Source organism: Babylonia areolata, chromosome 22 (genome assembly GCF_041734735.1).
Source record: "Babylonia areolata isolate BAREFJ2019XMU chromosome 22, ASM4173473v1, whole genome shotgun sequence".
In the NCBI taxonomy this organism is placed as follows: Eukaryota; Metazoa; Mollusca; class Gastropoda; order Neogastropoda; family Buccinidae; genus Babylonia; species Babylonia areolata.
This window is the reverse complement of record NC_134897.1, coordinates 39,878,148-39,897,631: the sequence shown is the minus strand read 5'-3', so window position 1 is coordinate 39,897,631 and position 19,484 is coordinate 39,878,148. Positions and strand designations below refer to the sequence as shown.

At 40.8% G+C, this 19,484-nt stretch overlaps 1 protein-coding gene across 1 annotated transcript; it reads left to right on the top strand.

Moving 5' to 3' along the window:
• Nucleotides 1-7,456: 7,456 nt before the first annotated feature.
• LOC143297157 (geranylgeranyl transferase type-1 subunit beta-like) lies at nt 7,457-19,147 on the top strand. The gene is made up of 9 exons (XM_076609344.1): nt 7,457-7,594; nt 8,798-8,922; nt 9,713-9,777; nt 11,196-11,347; nt 12,761-12,893; nt 14,890-14,935; nt 15,864-16,048; nt 16,697-16,805; nt 18,837-19,147. The coding sequence occupies exons 1-9, from the start codon at nt 7,497-7,499 to the stop codon at nt 18,980-18,982; spliced, it is 1,059 nt and encodes a 352-aa protein (XP_076465459.1). The 5' UTR covers nt 7,457-7,496; the 3' UTR covers nt 18,983-19,147.
• The last annotated feature ends 337 nt before the right edge of the window (nt 19,148-19,484 follow it).

Sequence of the window (19,484 nt, the reverse complement as noted above, 5' to 3'; positions counted from 1 at the left end):
CGCAAGCACTGATGAATGCACTGACATGCACATATAAAATATATCATGTGTGTGGCTGCATGGCTGATCAGTGCTTGTATTGCTATCGCACCTTCTATATGATTAGAAAAAGGAAAGTTTTCAAATAAAAAAAATCGTGTCACCTTTTTCAATCTCATCATAGAGCAAGAACTGAAAAAAAAACAAACAAACAAACAAAAAAACCCCTGAAATTGACCGGAAGGTCTTGTGGCACGAATCACATGTGAGCACTTTTACATTAAACACACTAAGTCAGATGAATTGTCCATTGGCATCACGTTCTCCACCAGAACGTATCACGAGAATTTTCATGGGCACGGCATCAACTCAAGTTGAAATGCTGTTGACGGAAACTCAGCGACAGCTTCCATTCAGTGCTGAACTGACGCCGCAAACTGTAACCGGCTCCTCCGAGGCAAGGCACCGGACTTGTCTCCAGTCCGAACGCACTTTTTAACTCACTCAGTACGGCCAGTCCTCTCTTCTCCTCTACACGGACCCCTCGGATGTCCAGTGGGTGTCTCAATGACCCAACCTTTAGCTTCCGTCGTCAGAATTATGGTATTCTTTGTCAACATTCACCTCTTCAGTATAAGAGCCTTGCGCTTGCAATATTTTGATAATGGTAGTTGGGGTGAAACGCTGTTAATGTCGTCTCTTTCGCCGTTCGTATGGAAAGAGTTAAACTTGACCCTCCATCCTGCACTACCATTCAAAGTGGTACCGGTGTAGAGAAGAATGTGACCTCCCTTACAACTGAAAGGATGTCTCGTCAACAAAACCTTGAAAAGATAATCCCTGTCAAGGGTTTGCACCTACTGCGGTCAGTCACGTGGAGGAAGTTCTCGTTTCTTAAGTTTTATGGAGATCTGATATCGTTACCCTCTGAAAGGTCAGGTCCCGATTTATGAGGCAAAGTAGATGAAATCGGTTGCTTCTTTTGCTAAACTTCAAAACATCATCTGCAGCAGCAGTAGCAGTAGAATTGTTTATTGCAGCCGTAAAGCGTTCAGTTCAATCGTCAGTGTTTGCAAGTGCCGCTGGTAGCTTGAACACCAATCATTCCGGCGCTCGCGTATGCGGTTGTGATTACATTGCAGGCACTGGCACGTTTCCGGCATAGACATCAAAACCTTACATTACTTTCTTTAACTCACTCAGTACGGCCAGTCCTCTCTTCTCCTCTACAAAGACCCTTCGGATGTCCAGTGGGTGTCTGAATGACCCAACCTTTAGCTTCCGTCGTAAGAATTGTGGTATTCTTTGTCAACATTCACCTCTTCAGTGTAAGAGCCTTCCGCTTGTAATATTTTGATGGTTGTAATTGGGGTGAAACGCTGTTAACGTCGTCTCTTTCGCCGTTCGTATGGAGAGAGTTAAATCAGTTCAGTACTAGTGGGTAAGTATCTGCTCGTCTGATCTTCAAAGTTCTCTACGTGTGTTTAAACTGATGAACGTTAGGTAACCTGTTTGTCTTTAATTGGTATTTATTAAGTGTTTTAGGTTTGTTTTCAATTATTTCTTATATTCTGTCATTACTATTTCATTTCATCTACCTTTGTGTGTCCTTGGGAAAAAGCGGCAATTACAAATCATCATCAACTCGATTGGTCATTTGACCCAATGACTTAAGTGTATGTCGCTGGGAATCTTTTTACATGACACAAAATAATTCAGGTCACACACACACCACTGAGTACACACACACACACACACACACACACACACACACACACACACACACACACACACACAATTGCTTGCCGAATAATTTATGTATTTTTTATGTATAAAAATAATTGATAAAAGGAAAAGACAGTACTCAAACTAACTGTGTTTTGCAGATGAATTACGAGGATCGGAAGATGGGATGTAATGATGAGAAAAGCTGGGACTCACTTATTGATACTGTTTTCATTCATACCCAGTGCATCACCCATACTCTAAATTAACAGTGAATCAGGACTGCGATGGCTGAAGGAAGATTCCAAACACTCTCTAATAAACTCAGTTGTGGCAGTTTCCAAAAAATGTTTTTCGTGCAGTTTAGGAAGAACAGAAACTGGTTGCGAACTTCAAACATCCAAACAATCCATGCCATGATAGGAATCCTAATTGTTCGATTGTCCTTTTTTTTTCTTTTCTTTTTTTCTTTTCTTTAGTTTTACACCGACCGTTCTGTGCAGTCTAAACACTTACAGGGAGATAACGGCTGATGTCGACAATTCAAAGGACAGTTCCTGTCACCACTTGTGCTGCCATCTACTTCAGTGACAGCTGAGATGTTGCGGGCGACAAACAATGAGTATCCCAACACTTGAAATGGCAGGGAAGACACCGGTATGGCGACACCATTGTTTAAAAGAAGAAGGAGAAAAAGAAGAAGGAGGAGAAGAAGAAGAAGGAGGAGGAGAAGAAGAATGAGAAGAAGAAGGAGAAGAGGAAGAAGGAGAAGAAGAAGAAGGAGAAGAGGAAGAAGAAAAGAAGAAGGAGAAGAGGAAGAAGAAGGAGAAGAAGGAGAAGAGGAAGAGGAAGAAGGAGAAGAGGAAGAAGAAGAAAAGAAGAAGAAAGAGAAGAGGAAGAAGGAGAAGAAGAAGAAGGAGAAGAGGAAGAAGAAGGAGAAGAAGAAGAAGAAAAGAAGAAGAAGGAGAAGAGGAAGAAGAAGGAGAAGAAGAAGAAGGAGAAGAAGAAGAAGAAGAAGAAGAAGAAGAAGAAGAAGCCACTTCTGTCCGGTCAGTCGTGCTTGACTGCGGTTAACAACGGTCGCGGGCGCGGACATGAATATTTATAAGTTCTTGGTCATGGGTGTTGGCCTGCCTGACTTATCACCGTCGTCCGGTCTAAGAAAAAAAAAAAAAGAAGAAAAAAAAGAAGCTTTTTAGAGGTTTAAGTGGCTTTCTACTTGTACACTGTTTGAAGGCATAAAAGGCTACTTGAGCCAACTAAACGTCTCACCGTAGGATTACCACTCCTGACTTCATACCCTTGACTCCGAGATAAAGTTGACAGAAAGTCTTTAATCGTACAGCAGGGTTAGGAAACCGTCACATGGATATGGGAAGAGAGAGGATACTTATCTTCCGATCCCGTCATAGCCACTGTTTACACTTATTTATCCAAAGTTCAGTCGGCCATCAATTACTGCTTCCAGTCGGCTCTGTGTGTGTGTGTGTGTGTGTGTGTGTGTGTGTGTGTGTGTGTGTGTGTGTGTGTGTGTGTTCAGTATTAGATAGAAAGAAAGAAAAAAGAAGAAAAATTGTAATGAGAAACTTTTTCTGTTCCTGTTCTTTTCCCTTCCCCCTTCCTTTCAATTTGTAAATTGCTCTTCTTGAGCGGAAGTCGAGACCAAGTTAAAGTGCACAATCAAAAATTCCCTCGTCCCCCTCTACCCCCTCCTCTCTCTCTCTCTTCTCTCTCTGTGTGTGTGTGTGTGTGTGTGTGTGTGTGTGTGTGTGTGTGTGTGTGTTTTCTTCAGCTTAACGTCTATTCACTTTAAGTGTTTATAGACGGAAAGGACTAAAGTAGTGTATAAAGGAAAGGGAATGCAATGTAAATATTAGTGTAAAAAAAAAGAAGAAGTTCATGTTATGTATCAGAGGAAAAGTATATTATAAGAAAATAATGTGTGTGTGTGTGTGTGTGTGTGTGTGTGTGTGTGTGTGTGTGTGTTCTTCTTTACTTTGTCCGACTTTTTTTTTTTTAAATTGAAGTGTACTCTTGTGGTAAGTATACAGCATGTGTGTTGTCTTACCCCATATTCTGCACTTCAAACAGTCCCAGACCCTGCGTCAACTGAAAGATATATCTTAACGTCGATACACCCAAGAAAACATGTACCCAACTCATGCACAAAACGCGTTTCACACCAGCAATTATGCAACCCGTGTCATGCAACGCATTCCCATTCACACAGCCAATCTGAATTCAGTCCAGGAATCTCTTTCACTGAGTCAGAAACGAGTACATATGTTCACATGTCTCAACTGACAGAACTGTATTGTTACCGAAACAGCACCACATTCGACACAGGAATATCTGGGAAATTCCTGAGGATTGAACGTTGGTTTCCCGAGTGACCTGTTGGACATTGGTTTCCCGAGTGACCTGTTGGACATTGGTTTCCCGAGTGACCTGTTGGACATTGGTTTCCCGAGTGACCTGTTGGACATTGGTTTCCCCAGTGACCTGTTGGACATTGGTTTCCCCGGTGACCTGTTGGACATTAGTTTCCCCAGTGGTTTCCCCAGTGACCTGTTGGACATTGGTTTCCCGAGTGATCTGTTGGACATAGGTTTCCCGAGTGACCTTTTGGACATTTGTTTCCCCAGTGGTTTCCTGAGTGACCTGTTGGACATTAGTTTCCCCAGTGGTTTCCCGAGTGACCTGTTGGACATTGGTTTCCTGAGTGACCTGTTGGACATTGGTTTCCCCAGTGGTTTCCCGAGTGACCTGTTGGACATTGGTTTCCCCAGTGGTTTCCTGAGTGACCTGTTGGACATTGGTTTCCCCAGTGGTTACTCGAGTGACCTGTTGGACATTGGTTTCCCCAGTGGTTTCCCGAGTGACCTGTTGGACATTGGTTTCCCGAGTGATCTGTTGGACATTGGTTTCCCCAGTGGTTTCCCGAGTGACCTGTTGGACATTGGTTTCCCCAGTGGTTTCCCGAGTGACCTGTTGGACATTGGTTTCCCGAGTGACCTGTTGGACATTGGTTTCCCGAGTGATCTGTTGGACATTGGTTTCTCGAGTGACCCGTACCTCCATCGTCAAGATTCATATTGCCACGTCTGACATCTCGACGTTGGCCCCTGAATCTACGTCGTCCAGTCCTCCTAAAACTTCTGAAACGGGTAAAAGTGACTATGGGAATGACTTTCCATGGAAATACCTCCTGTGCCACGAGGAACCAAACTGTTAAAATGGTCTGAATAGTTTGGGTGTTTACCAATATCAGAAACATTTGTCTGTGCCTGTCCAACTGCTCTGAAAAAGACATCTGCGTCTGGTTTTCGAGTCAGATTCTTGTGTGGTTGTGCTACACGAAACAGTTCTGCTGCTTCACACATTTCCAGTCTCAGCAGATGAGACTTCACGTTCACGCAAGACAACAGCCAGATTCCGTGAACAACTGGAAAACCTGTTTTCGAATGAGCGGGTCCATTAATTCTTTGATAGTGGAATGTGCTTTTGACAGTTCTGTCCACTGATCAACGAGATTTTGATTGATTGATATAGATACTTATATAGCACCTAACTTCGGTCGGAGACCAAGCTCTAAGCGCTTTGCAAACACGGAGTCATTTACACAACAGGCTGCCTACCTGGGAAGAGCCGACTGACTTGCTGCCATTGGGCGCTCATCAGTTATTCGTTTCCTGTGTCATTCAATCAGGTTTCAGGCACGCACACCTACACACTCAGACAAACATGTAACATTTAACATTTTACGTGTATGACCGTTTTGTTCATTTACCCCGCCATGTAGGCAGCCATACTCCGTTTTCGGGGGTGTGCATGTTGGGTATGTTCGTGTTTCCATAACCCACCTAACACTGACATGAAATTGCAGGATCTTTAACGTGCGTATTTGATCTTCTGCGTGCGTATACACACGAAGTGGGTTCAGGCACTAGCAGGTCTGCACATACTGATGTTCACCTGGGAGATCGGAAAAATCTCCACCCTTTACCCACCAGGCGCCACCGAGATTCGAATACGGGACCCTCAGATTGAAAGTCCAACGCTTAGATGACGGCAGCGGTTTAAGAAGGCAGTGAATGATTCACCCGTCTCTGGACGGACCGTTCGAAATCACTCCCGAAAACCTATATGCATTGAAATTAAATTGCACATTATGATGGAGTTTGTCCTGTGCTCAGGGAATAAAACAGAACTGAGACAGAGCACTAGGGACTCTCAGCAGAACAGCAAGGGAAACTGGCTAGCTTTGTCTGTCCTAGCTGTAAGCATTAGCATGTGCTTCTAACACGAGGAAAGAATCAATGTAATCTTTCTTCTTCTTCTTCTTCTGTTGTTGTTGTTGTTCGAGAACGTCCACAGATTCTATTGTTCTGTCACTGGACCAGTAGCCTACTGAATTCAGCCTGACTTTGATGAAAACAAAAGTCATGAAAACGTACAGCCAGAAGGGAGTTGAGCGTAGGAACAGAGTCAGGATCACCCGAATAGTAAAGAACGATGGACTTATTGTAGTTAAATTACAGTAGGTCATGTTCACACGCAGCCCTTTCACTTCTGTATCACTTCACACAAATCTTATACGGACATTATTTGTGATTTTGTAACTGACGATTGTCAGTTACATTAAAAGGCCTCGAATTCAGATCAGTTTCAGTTTCACTTTCTCAAGGAGGCGTCACTGCGTTCGGACAAATCCATACACGCTACACCACATCTGTTGAGCAGATGCCTGACCAGCAGCATAACCCAACGCGCTTAGTCAGGCCTTGAGTGCATGCTTACATATTTGTGTACCTATGAAAGTGGATTTCATTTTACGTAATTTCGCCAGAGGACAACACTTTCGTTGCCATGGGTTCTTTTTCAGTGCGCCAAGTGCGTGCTGCACACGGGACCTCGGTTTATCGTCTCATCCGAAAGACTAGACGCTCAGTTTGATTTTCCAGTCAAACTTCGAACCCACACCCTCACGGACACTCTGTATTGGCAGCTGAGCGTCTTGACCATTCTGCCACCTTCCTCGAATTCAGATCACTGGATCAGAAGGTCAACCATTCACCGGTTCTGCCGCGGCGTTACACCTTATGTTTTACCTTGGAACAAATATGTCCTCTGCTTTTGTTGCGTGTGTACTGTTTCTGACACCCTGTCAGTATCTCCTGTTTTTGTCTCCCCTATGTTAGAAAAATAATGAACGAAGAAAACAATATCCGAGGTCATGGTGATTTATGGGGACATAGTCCCCTCCCCCTCCTCCACACCTATTACAACGGAAGGGAGAAAACCAAGACAGCGTCACAATAGCGTTTTTTTTTTCTTCTAATATTCATTTTGACTTCCATCTTTTCAGTACGAGCTTTTTTCAGTCAAATTGGATACAGGTTGATGATTATGATATGATATAGCCGGACCCTGTATCATTACATATAGACATGATTGTAAATGACTCGGATGTGATGCTAAATAGACTCAGAATGTATATTATACATATTCTTGATACATTTTACAACCGGGTAGACCATACTCGTTGACAGACACCGATACACACCGCTGGTATATATGTGTGCGCGTGAGCAGATATTATCTGAGAAATAGTAATATTTGTTGTTAGACAAATCCGCGTCCCATTCACATGCCATAGCAGACCATTCCCACAAGGGATGAGATGTAAACGGTGCAATTCTAATTCAGAAAGCCAAACAAGATGAATAACCTCCCTTTAGTTTCTGACATCTGACAGCTTCATTTTGCCACGATCCATTGTGATCCCTGCGATGGAAGAAGCTGACCATGACCGTTTAAAGCATATAAAGTATTTAAAGCGGATTCTTCAGGTAATACCGGGACAATATGCATCGCTGGACAATCACAGGTATTCCCAGAATAAATTGTGGTGGTCTAAATTGGAGTCGCCGGCAATCACATAAACATAGTCTGCTCTGTCTGTTTCAGTTGGAAGTGATCAGTGTGATTTGACCTGGAAGAGGGCTTAACTTCAGACTTAAGAAAATTTGTAATCAAGGCCAAAGATTGCACGACTTCTGTCTAATCCAGAGCTTTGCTGAAATCAGTTCAGCAAATCTCAACTCTCTCTCTCTCTCTCTCTCTCTCTCCTGAAGAAGACGAACACCATTTTCTGTTAGTATGTCCAATGTATCAGTTAATCAGGGAAAAATACCTCGTGAAAATTTTCAGAAACATAAATGAATACACAGACATAGCGTTACTTTTACAAAATGAAAAACAGGCATATGACTGGCTCTGTGGCAATGTTTATTTATTACACCTTAAACAAGAGAGAAGAAGAAATGACATGATTATATAACTTTCCAAAAACCATAAAGTTACTCCAGGAAATATCACGAGCCAAAAATCTTTGTCTACCTTTTCAGTTATGAAATGTTGTGTCCATGACATTGGTCCCTTCCCCCCATTATTTTCAGTATTTTGTGTGTTTAATTGAATGTATGTCCTTTGCAAACAGGCTGGTGGCCTTGCAGTAAAATATTTCTGAGTTCTGAGAGTTCTCTCTCTCTCTCTCTGTCATGATGTGTGTGTGTGTGTACGTGTGTGTGTTCCTTAATCAATATATGAAAATAGTGATGCATGATCACACACAACAATATGGTAATGTTTGTTTATTCTGTGATTTTTTTTCTGGGGGGTGGGTGGGTGGGTGGGGGGGGAATGGGGGGAGTGGGGGAGGACAGGGTTGGGTAGAGAGGAACAGTGCACAAAAAACGCCACATTACATTTTATCTCGGCATTGATCCTTTCATAGTGTTTTGTTTTTGCCAGTGGTGTACGTCTTTAAAAAAAAGTGAATTTTAAAAAGTAACAAAGTTGTGTTCAAATTATTCTTTGTGACCTAACACACCATTCATTAAAATCAGAATCAGAATAACTGTATTATCTCAGTAAGAGAAACTGAGTGTGGCAAACTCAAAAGTCTGTGAAAAATAACATTTTCAAGCAGAACAGTATTTTGTAAATTAATTTTTTAGAGGCATAACACGTCTATATAGTTATGACAAATCCCACACAAATTCTTGATATAAGTTGTGGATGACTTCAGGATGACCTTGGCCTACTTTGCTCTCTCTGGACTGGACCTTCTGGGTGCTCTGGAAGAAGTTGACAAGGACAAGGCAGCTATTATCGAGTGGATCTATTCCTTGCAAGTGCTTCCCAATGAGAGCGGTAATGTTGGTTGGTCTGTCTTGGTTTGTCTTGTCTGTTTCATAGACCACCATGAGTGGTGTTTATACTTGGGCAAAAGATCAGTCAGTTCCTGACCATGTTACCAGGGTGCTCCCAAGTGGCAAGTATAGTCCAGAAACTGAAGAATTTGTGCTGAATGAGCCCAGAAAGGTCTATTAGAATAGGTTCTGTGTGTTATCAAATTGCTTGTTCGTGAAACAGAAAACAAGTTTTATTTTTTGTTTGTTTGATCATTTACTTTGATTTTGATCGAACATTTTATTAACATGTATTCATGTAACATTGACTCATATGTATCAACAAAGTGAGTTCCTATGCTATGTAATAACACTACCACACACATTGCATTTGTTAAGTGGACTTTTTCAGACTTTTATTTTATTTTTGTTTTTTTAGTCATTGCAATGAAATATTTTCTAAACAGATGACTTACCAAAGAAAGATTTTTGTTGATTGTTATTAATGTTAACATATCTTTACCCACTTCATTAATTTGCTCAGATACTATTATCATAGGGTGGCTCAATGGCTCATGAGACATAATCACATGTCCAGTATTTTACACCAAGCAAACTTGCTACTTCCCAGCTATCCCTCACCTTTCAAAAAAAAAAAAAAAAAAAAAAAAGTAGGAATTTCACATGAGCCAAGATGGCTTTGTCTCTCTTTAAAAATACAAAACAAGGGACATGCATGAACAGAAAATATGTGCAATGCACGCTTGCATATGTAATAATGTATACATGTGACTTGCACTCTCATGTTCCAGAAACGAATTTGTCACAGTGTGGATTCAGGGGGTCTTCTGCACTTGGCCACTCTTTCCATGGAAAGGTAGGAAAGAAACTTTACCTGATTTTGTGTTTGTGTGTGTGTGTGTGTGTGTGTGTGTGTGTAGGGGGGGGGGGTATGAAAATGTAGATATACTTGAAAAATTAGGATTGAAGTTTTTGAAACGCTTGTTCAAACTGAACAGAAATACTATGACCCAAATTGTTTAATGAGAAACTGGTATTTATCCAATTAGTGTGTTTGTGAAAATGAGATTGGTTTCGATTTTGGACCAGCTTAGTGATATCAAACACAGAAAAATATTTTGGGAAAATATATTTGATATTACTTGACTTATATCGAAATGGTATTTATTCTTCAAAATGGATGAGTTGTATCAGACACATTTTAATAGAAACAGGGTATGACTGTGTTTGGGATGCTCAGTTCTTCTTAGAGAGGGAATCTTTCTGCAAGAATGTCAACATTGCTTTGAGAGATAGTTTTCAAAATCTGTGGAGACATGCTCTAGAGGCGAGTAGCAAATGTTTGTTTTATCGAAATTTCAAAACTGGATTTGGTAGAGATAAATGTATGTCAAATGTCTGATAATTACGTTATCAGCTTCTTCAGATTTCGAAGTAGTAATCAAAAGCTGGAAATAGAAACAGGGAGACACAAAGGCTTACCACGAGAGTTACAGCTTTGTAAGGTTTGTAACATGCCTGTGATTGGGGATGAGTTTCATTTTATAATGCAATGTCCCAGTTATGATCAGTTATGAAATAGATATGTTCCTAAAAAATATTTGTTTCCAAAATCGGTTTTTAATTTTTGTAATATTCTCAAAGAAGTAACAAAAAAGTCATTTTAGCTGTAACTTGTAAGTAAGATGATTAGATTTGAAAATGTTGCCTAGCTACACTTTTGGAGATAAAAGACATTTGTGTTTTCTCAACTTTTATGTGACATTGTTGTGTATTTGGAAATGTTTGTTCTGGGCATGAAAAGATTATTTTGCAGTAATCCTCCATACTCCAATAGGAGTGAAAGGATAATTAAAACTTGAAACTTGTGTGCGTGTGTGTGTGTGTGTGTGTGTGTGTACATCTTATTTTGTTTGTTTTTTTGTTTTGTTTATTGATCCATGTGATTGTCCCTCAGTGTGCAGACAAAGCCATCCCATATGACAGTGGTCATGTGACGATGACCTACACAGCGCTGTGTGTGTGTGTGTGTGTGTGTGTGTGTGTGTGTGTGTGTGTACAACTTATTTTGTTTGTTGTTTGTTTTGTTTGTTCATCCATGTGATTGTCCCTCAGTGTGCAGACAAAGCCATCACATATGACTGTGGTCATGTGACGATGACCTACTCAGCACTCTGTGTGTGTGTGTGTGTGTGTGTGTGTGTGTGTGTGTGTGTACATCTTATTTTGTTTGTTTTTTTGTTTTGTTTATTCATCCATCTGATTGTCCCTCAGTGTGCAGACAAAGCCATCCCCTATGACAGTGGTCATGTGACGATGACCTACACAGCGCTGGCCTGTCTTCTGATCCTGGGCGATGACCTCTCCCGGGTCAACAGGTCATCAGTGGTCACTGGTCTTCGCAGTCTACAGCAGCCAGATGGAAGGTGCTCACTCTTTGTGTGTGTGTGTGTGTGTGTGTGTGTGTGTGTGTGTGTGTTGGCTGTCTGTTGTCTCCTTTGATATTTTTGATTAATTTAACTTAGTTTGGCTTCAGTGACATGTTTATGACCTTTTTTTTCTTCTTTTTTTTTTTTATACTATGAGAAGGTCTAAAATAACTTGTTTGAAAGTTAACAATGGCTAGACACTTTGTTTGATTTTGCAGTCAAACTTTGGGAGAAAGGGCAGTATCAGTATCAGTATCAGTAGCTCAAGGAGGCATCACTGCGTTCAGTCAGATCCATATACGCTACACCACATCTGCCAAGCAGATGCCTGACCAGCAGTGTAACCCAACACGCTTAGTCAGGCCTTGAGAAAAAAAAACAATAAAAAACAAAAACAAACAAACGAAAAATTAATAATAAAAAAAAAAGAAGAAAAAAAAAAGATAAAATGGCAAGAGCAGGAATGGAACCAACACCCTCACAGACACTGTATTGACAGATTTGAGTCTTACACAATAAATAAAATAAAATAAAATAAAATGGCAAGAGCAGACATGGAACCGACACCCTCACAGACACTGTATTGACAGATATGAGCCTTACACTTTCTGCCACCATCCTCCTAAACAAATGCAACATCATTTTGATTTCTTACCTGTTTGACCTAAGAAACGAGACACAGAGCACGTGTCATAAGGTTTTTATCCTGATGACTTTCAGTCAACTTTTATGCTGTTGTTTTGGTTTTTTTCTTCTTTTTTTTTTTTTAAATTGATTTTAGCAGAATGTTCAGCAGTCCTTTCTACACTTTAGTTAAATGATATAATTATGTATTTGTTATTGTCATGTTTTGTCTCAGTGTGATGACTGTAGTGTATGTTTGAAAAGGATGAAGGATATTTTCTTCAATTAGTGTTTGTGGTTGTTTGATTTTACATGTGATTGATTAATGTCAGGGATTTTGCATACAATGATACTTGCTTAAATGTATGACCTTTCATGTGCATGAGTGTACACAGGTGTGTGTGTGTGTGTGTGTGTGTGTGTGCATGTTTGTGTGTGTGTGTGTGTGCATGTTTGTGTGTGTGTGCGCGCACTCACATTAATTTTGACCTGTGTAAAATATGGATTTCTCATAATCCAATCTGCAGGAAACATAGTGTGTCAATCTGTTAGCATCATACTCATTTTCAGCCTGATTATCGTGATTCCTGATTGACATCAGCAGGAAACATAGTGTATCAAATGTCTGTTAACATCATACTCATTTTCAACATGATTATCGTGATTCCTGATTGACATCAGCAGGAAACATAGTGTATCAAATGTCAGTTAGCATCATACTCATTTTCAACATGGTGAGTTATTTTTTGACATAATCACACCGGCAGTACCTGTGTGTTGCTACAGTTTTAGCTGCGTACCTGAGGGCAGTGAAACAGACATGAGGTTTGTGTACTGTGCCTGCTGTGTCAGCTACATGCTGAACGACTGGAGCGGAGTGGACAGGGAGAAAACCATCAGCTACATCACCAGTAGTCTGGTAAGTCATGTGTGTGGCTCTTTACTGGTTTGTAAAGGGTTTAACTCTTGATTTTTTAGTCTGGTAAGTCATGTTTGTGTCTCTTTACTGGTTTGTAAAGGGTTTAACTCTTGATTTTTTAGTCTGGTAAGTCATGTGTGTGGCTCTTTACTGGTTTGTAAAGGGTTTAACTCTTGATTTTTTAGTCTGGTAAGTCATGTGTGTGGCTCTTTTCTGGTTTGTAAAGGGTTTAACTCTTGATTTTTTAGTCTTTTTTTTTTTTTATCAGAGTGGATTTCTTTTTACATAATTTTGCCAGAGGACAACACTCGTTGCCATGGGTTCTTTTTCAGTGTGCCAATTGCGTACTGCACACAGGACCTCGGTTTATCATCTCAGTCCGGATGACTAGACGCTTTGTTTTATTTTCCCGTCAGGCTTGGGAGAAAGGGCAAGAGTGGGATTGGAACCCAGACCCTCACGGACACTGTACTGGCACTCTGTGGAGTGATGGCCCAGAGGTAACGCGTCCGCCTTGTAAGCGAGAGAATCTGAGTGCACTGGTTCCAATCACAGCTCAGCTGCCGATATTTTCTCCCCCTCCACTAGACCTTGAGTGGTGGTCTGGACGCTAGTCATTCGGATGAGATGATAAACCGAGGTCCCGTGTGCAGCATGCGCTTTGTACACATAAAAGTACCCACAGCAACAAAAGGGTTGTTCCTGGCAAAATTCTGTAAAAAAATCCACTTCGATAGGAAAAAAAAAAGGGGGGTGGCGCTGTAGTGTAGCAACGTGCTCTCCCTGGGGAGAGCAGCCCGAATTTCACACAGAGAAATCTTTTGCGACAAAATGAGAAATACAATACAAATACAATACAATACAAATTAGACATGAGCAAATGATTATTCAAAGATACATATATGTGTATATATATAAATATATGAACATTTACCAGGTTGGAGAGCACAATCAAGGTATACTGACAGGTAAGAAATTTGTGGATTTCATTTTCAAAGGTGACAAATCTGTGGATTTCATTTTCAGATGGGTAACAAATCTGTGGATTTCATTTTTAGACAAGTAACAAATGTGTGGATTTCATTTTCAGACAAGTAACAAATGTGGATTTCATTTTCAGACAAGTAACAGATGTGTGGATTTCATTTTCAGACAAGTAACAACAAGTAACAAATCTGTGGATTTCATTTTCAGATGGGTAACAAATCTGTGGATTTCATTTTTAGACAAGTAACAAATGTGTGGATTTCATTTTCAGATGGGTAACAAATCTGTGGATTTCATTTTCAGACAAGTAACAAATGTGTGGATTTCATTTTCAGACAAGTAACAAATCTGTGGATTTCATTTTCAGACAAGTAACAAATGTGTGGATTTCATTTTCAGACAAGTAACAAATGTGTGGATTTCATTTTCAGACAAGTAACAAATGTGTGGATTTCATTTTCAGACAAGTAACAGATGTGTGGATTTCATTTTCAGACAGGTAACAAATGTGTGGATTTCATTTTCAGACACAGACACAGATGTGTGGATTTCATTTTCAGACAGGTAACAAATGTGTGGATTTCATTTTCAGTCAAGTAACAGATGTGTGGATTTCATTTTCAGACAGGTAACAAATGTGTGGATTTCATTTTCAGACAAGTAACAAATGTGTGGATTTCATTTTCAGACACAGACACAGATGTGTGGATTTCATTTTCAGACAGGTAACAAATGTGTGGATTTCATTTTCAGTCAAGTAACAGATGTGTGGATTTCATTTTCAGACAGGTAACAAATGTGTGGATTTCATTTTCAGACAAGTAACAAATGTGTGGATTTCATTTTCAGACAGGTAACAAATGTGTGGATTTCATTTTCAGACAAGTAACAAATGTGTGGATTTCATTTTCAGACAGGTAACAAATGTGTGGATTTCATTTTCAGACAGGTAACAGATGTGTGGATTTCATTTTCAGACAGGTAACAAATGTGTGGATTTCATTTTCAGACATACGAAGGAGGAGTGGGGCAGGGGCCTGGAGCAGAGGCACATGGTAAGTTTTCAGCAGTGAAGTATTGGTGTACGCTGGCATTGGTACCCGCCTTCACCAGGGAGAGGGCGTGTGGTTTGAAAAGACTGAGTAGATAGCTTGTGAGAAGTTTTCAGCAGTGAAGTATTGGTGTACGCTGGCATTGGTACCCACCTTCACCAGGGAGAGGGCGTGTGGTTTGAAAAGACTGAGTAGATAGCTTGTGAGAAGTTTTCAGCAGTGAAGTATTGGTGTACGCTGGCATTGGTACCCGCCTTCACCAGGGAGAGTGCGTGTGGTTTGAAAAGACTGAGTAGATAGCTTGTGAGAAGTTTTCAGCAGTGAAGTATTGGTGTACGCTGGCATTGGTACCCACATTCACCAGGGAGAGTGCGTGTGGTTTGAAAAGACTGAGTAGATAGCTGGTGAGAAACACTGGAACAAAGTGATAATATTCATTCTTTATTGTTTGAATTTTATTGAATCAAGGGAAACATAACCTTTTCTTTTGTTGTTGAAAATAACATACTTTGATTCTGCGTGTGTGTTTGGTGTGTGTGTGTGTACGTGTGTGTGTGTGTGTGTGTGTGTGTGTGCTTGCTTGTGTATGGATGTTGTACTCTTAATGTACGTGTCGATATGAATGTATGTATAACTTTAAATGTAAACACCAGAAGTTCCCTGTTTGTGTGACGTGTGAGCGTCAAGTCGGTGATATTATTGTTAGTATTGTTATCACTTCCAGTTCATCCCTTTCTGTCCTTGTCTTGGACAGCTCCTTTTTGTGTCTATGAACCCTACTTCAAGTCAGGGGTAAAAAAAGTACACTAAAATCAGTCACAGTTTCAAGCTTTTCACTCAAAAAGTAAAAAAAAAAAAAAAAAAAATTAATTAAAAAAACAACCTTCCAGAGTTTAAAAGTCAAATCTGATTATCACACACTGTGAATCAGGAGGTCCGACGTACTGCTCGGTGGCCTCCCTTGTGCTGATGGGGGCGCTGGACACGACCCTGTCGGGCAGGCAGCAGGCCCAGCTGAAGCGATGGTGTGTGATGCGCCAGCAGTCTGGCTTCCAGGGCCGGCCCAACAAGCCTGTCGACACCTGCTACTCCTTCTGGATCGGAGCCACGCTCAAAGTCAGTGCAGCCTTCCCTTGCTATATTGTATTGTGTTATATTTATATTTGTATTTGTTTTTCTTTTTATCACAACTGATTTCTCTGTGTGAAATTCAGGCTGCTCTCCCCAGGGAGAGTGCGTCGCTACACTACAGCGCCACCCATTTTTCTGGTATTTTTTCCTGCATGCAGTTTTATTTGTTTTTCCTATCGAAGTGGATTTTTCTACAGAATTATGCCAGGAACAACCCTTTTGTTGCCGTGGGTTCTTTTACGTGCACTAAGTGCATGCTGCACATGGGACCTCAGTTTATTGTCTCATCCGAATGACTAGCGTCCAGACCACCACTCAAGGACTAGTGGAGGGGGAGAAAATATCGGCGGCTGACCCGTGATTCGAACCAGCAAGCTCAGATTCTCTCACTTCCTAGGCAGACGCATTACCTCTAGGCCATCACTCCACACTCCAGTGTGTGTGGGACATGTGAGGTGGCTTTTGACATGTTTTATTTTGTTTTGTATGCCTGTTATTATTTTTGTTTTGTGTATTTTGTGTGACAATGTTTATGTTGGTGTTTTTTAGCTAAAAAAAAAAAAAAAAAAAAAGATTTCATTTACTGGGGATACCAGATCTTAAGAATATTGTTCTTCCTGCGTGTGATTTCAGTTACTGGGGATGTTTGATCAGACTAACTACCTCTTCAACCGATCCTTCATTCTGAGCACTTCGTCCCCTGTGATTGGTGGTTTTGCCAAAAGTCCAGATGATTCCTGTGGTCAGTATACAACTGCAGACTTTGACACTGTACTTTGATGTGTGTGTGTGTGTGTGTGTGTGTGTGTGTGTGTGTTTAATCTTATTTTTGAACATCTACATATTTTCAAAAATGAAAACATGAAAACTAGGTCTTGAAATGTTAAGTAACAGTGTTTGTAAAATAGTGAAAATATCCTTTTAAAACTACAGGGAAAAGTACTGCTTGCAGGAATACCTTGTCTAAAGTTTTGAAGCACTAGTGTCTATAGTTTGAATCAAATGTGACGAATCATGTAAGTCCAAGGAAGTTAATTTGAAATCTTGTTGCTTATATAGATGTGTGTGTGTGTGTGTGTGTGTGTGTGTGTGCGTGTGTGTGTGTGTGTGTGTGTGTATGTGTGTGTGTGTGTTGGGGAGTTGGGGGATGGATGGGAGGAAGTTAGGTGTGTGTATACATTTGTGTGACTGAAGCCTGACTGAATGACACAGGAAATGAATGATGAGCACCTAAAGGTAGGCAGTTCTCAGTGGGCACCACCCAGGTAGGCAGAGTGTTGTGTAAATGACTTCTTGTTTGTAAAGCACTGACTGAAAGCTTGGTCTCTGACCAGAGATAGTATTTGTATTTTGTATTTGTATTTCTTTTTATCACAACAGATTTCTCTGTGTGAAATTTGGGATGCTCTTCCCAGGGAGAGCGTGTCGCTATACTACAGCGCCACCCATTTTTTTTGTATTTTTTCCTGCGTGCAGTTTTATTTGTTTTTCCTATCGAAGTGGATTTTTGTATTTAATAGAATTTTGCCAGGAACAACCCTTTTGTTGCTGTGGGTTCTTTTACGTGCGCTAAGTGCATGCTGCAAACAGGACCTTGGTTTATCGTCTCATCCGAATGACTAGCGTCCAGACCACCACTCAAGGTCTAGTGGAGGGGAGAAAATATCGGCGGCTGAGCCGTGATTCGAACCAGTGCGCTCAGATTCTCTCGCTTCCAAGGTGGACGTGTTACCTCCAGGCCATCACTCCACTAGTATCAGTATCAGTAGCTCAAGGAGGCATCACTGCGTTTGGTCAAATCCATATATGCTAACCACATCTGCCAAGCAGATGCCTGACCAGCAGCGTAACCCAATGCGCTAGTCAGGCCTTGAGAAAAAAGAAAGAAAGAAAAAAATCAATAAAATTTTTTTTTTTTTTAAAGATAGGCGCTGTATAAATATTCTCACCAACCAGTCTTTTATGTAAATGACTTCTTGTCTGTGAAGCACTTGGTCTCTGACAAAGATAGGCACTATATAAGTATTCACACCAACCAGTCTTTTATGTAAATGACTTCTTGTCTGTAAAGCACTGACTTGGTCTGATGACTTCTTGTTTGTAAAGCACTGACTTGGTCTGATGACTTCTTGTTTGTAAAGCACTGACTTGGTCTCTGACAAAGATAGGCACTATATAAGTATTCACATGGACCAGTCTTTTATGTAAATGACTTCTTGTTTGTAAAGCACTTGGTCTCTGATCAAAGATAGGCACTATATAAGTATTCACACCAATCAGTCTTTTATGTAAATGACTTCTTGTTTGTAAAGCATTGGTCTCTGAGCAAAGATAGGCACTGTATAACTATTGACACGGACCAGTCTTTTATGTAAATGACTTCTTGTTTGTAAAGCACTGACTTGGTCTGATGACTTCTTGTTTGTAAAGCACTGACTTGGTCTGATGACTTCTTGTTTGTAAAGCACTGACTTGGTCTGATGACTTCTTGTTTGTAAAGCACTGACTTGGTCTCTGACAAAGATAGGCACTATATAAGTATTCACATGGACCAGTCTTTTATGTAAATGACTTCTTGTTTGTAAAGCATTGGTCTCTGAGCAAAGATACGCGCTGTATAACTATTGACACGGACCAGTCTTTTATGTAAATGACTTCTTGTTTGTAAAGCGCTGACTTGGTCTGATGACTTCTTGTTTGTAAAGCGCTGACTTGGTCTCTGACAAAGATAGGCACTATATAAGTATTCACATGGACCAGTCTCTGTCCACAGACCCCCTCCACACGTACCTGGGTCTCTGTGGCCTGTCCCTGCTGGGGGAGCCAGGCTTGGCCGCCCTGCACCCTGCCCTCAACATCAGTCAGCGAGCCTTTCAGCACCTGGAGCGTCTGCAGCAGCCCTGGTCCTCGGGGTCCTAGCATTGCTGAGTGTGTGTAGACCCTTGTTCCTCTGCGGGTGGGGTATGTGCAGGGATGATGCCAAGTCCACAGCTTTTTAAGATGTATTGAATGTTAGGAAGAGAGAGTGTGTGTGTGTGTGTGATTGTCCTGAAATGGGTGTTGAAATAACTGCTTTTTTTGTACCGTAAATGCTTATTCCTCTACGGGTGGGTCTCGTGCAAGGATAATGCCAAGTCCACAGATTTTAAGATGAATTCAGTGTTAGGGAGAGAGAGAGAGAGAGAAAGACAGAGAGAGAGAGATTGTGTGTGTGTGATTGTCCTGAAATGGGTGTTGCTTATTTTGTACTGTACATGCTTGACAAAAACAATAAGTAAGATTTTAGATGCATAATCTTTTCTGTCTTTAAAGTTATTAGGATTGATTCTGTTGAAATTACTGCAAGGATAGTTGCAAGTGCACAGCATTTAAGATGAATTGAGTGTTAGGGAGAGAGAGAGAGTGTGTGTGTGTGTGTGTA

Bases quoted from the DNA above. Each gene is read 5' to 3' on its own strand.
- LOC143297157 (XM_076609344.1), top strand. From the start codon at position 7,497: ATGGAAGAAGCTGACCATGACCGTTTAAAGCATATAAAGTATTTAAAG. The intron at 11,348-12,760 runs GTGCTCACTCTT...GTGTTGCTACAG, and splicing joins CTACAGCAGCCAGATGGAAG to TTTTAGCTGCGTACCTGAGG. The intron at 14,936-15,863 runs GTAAGTTTTCAG...ACTGTGAATCAG, and splicing joins GCCTGGAGCAGAGGCACATG to GAGGTCCGACGTACTGCTCG.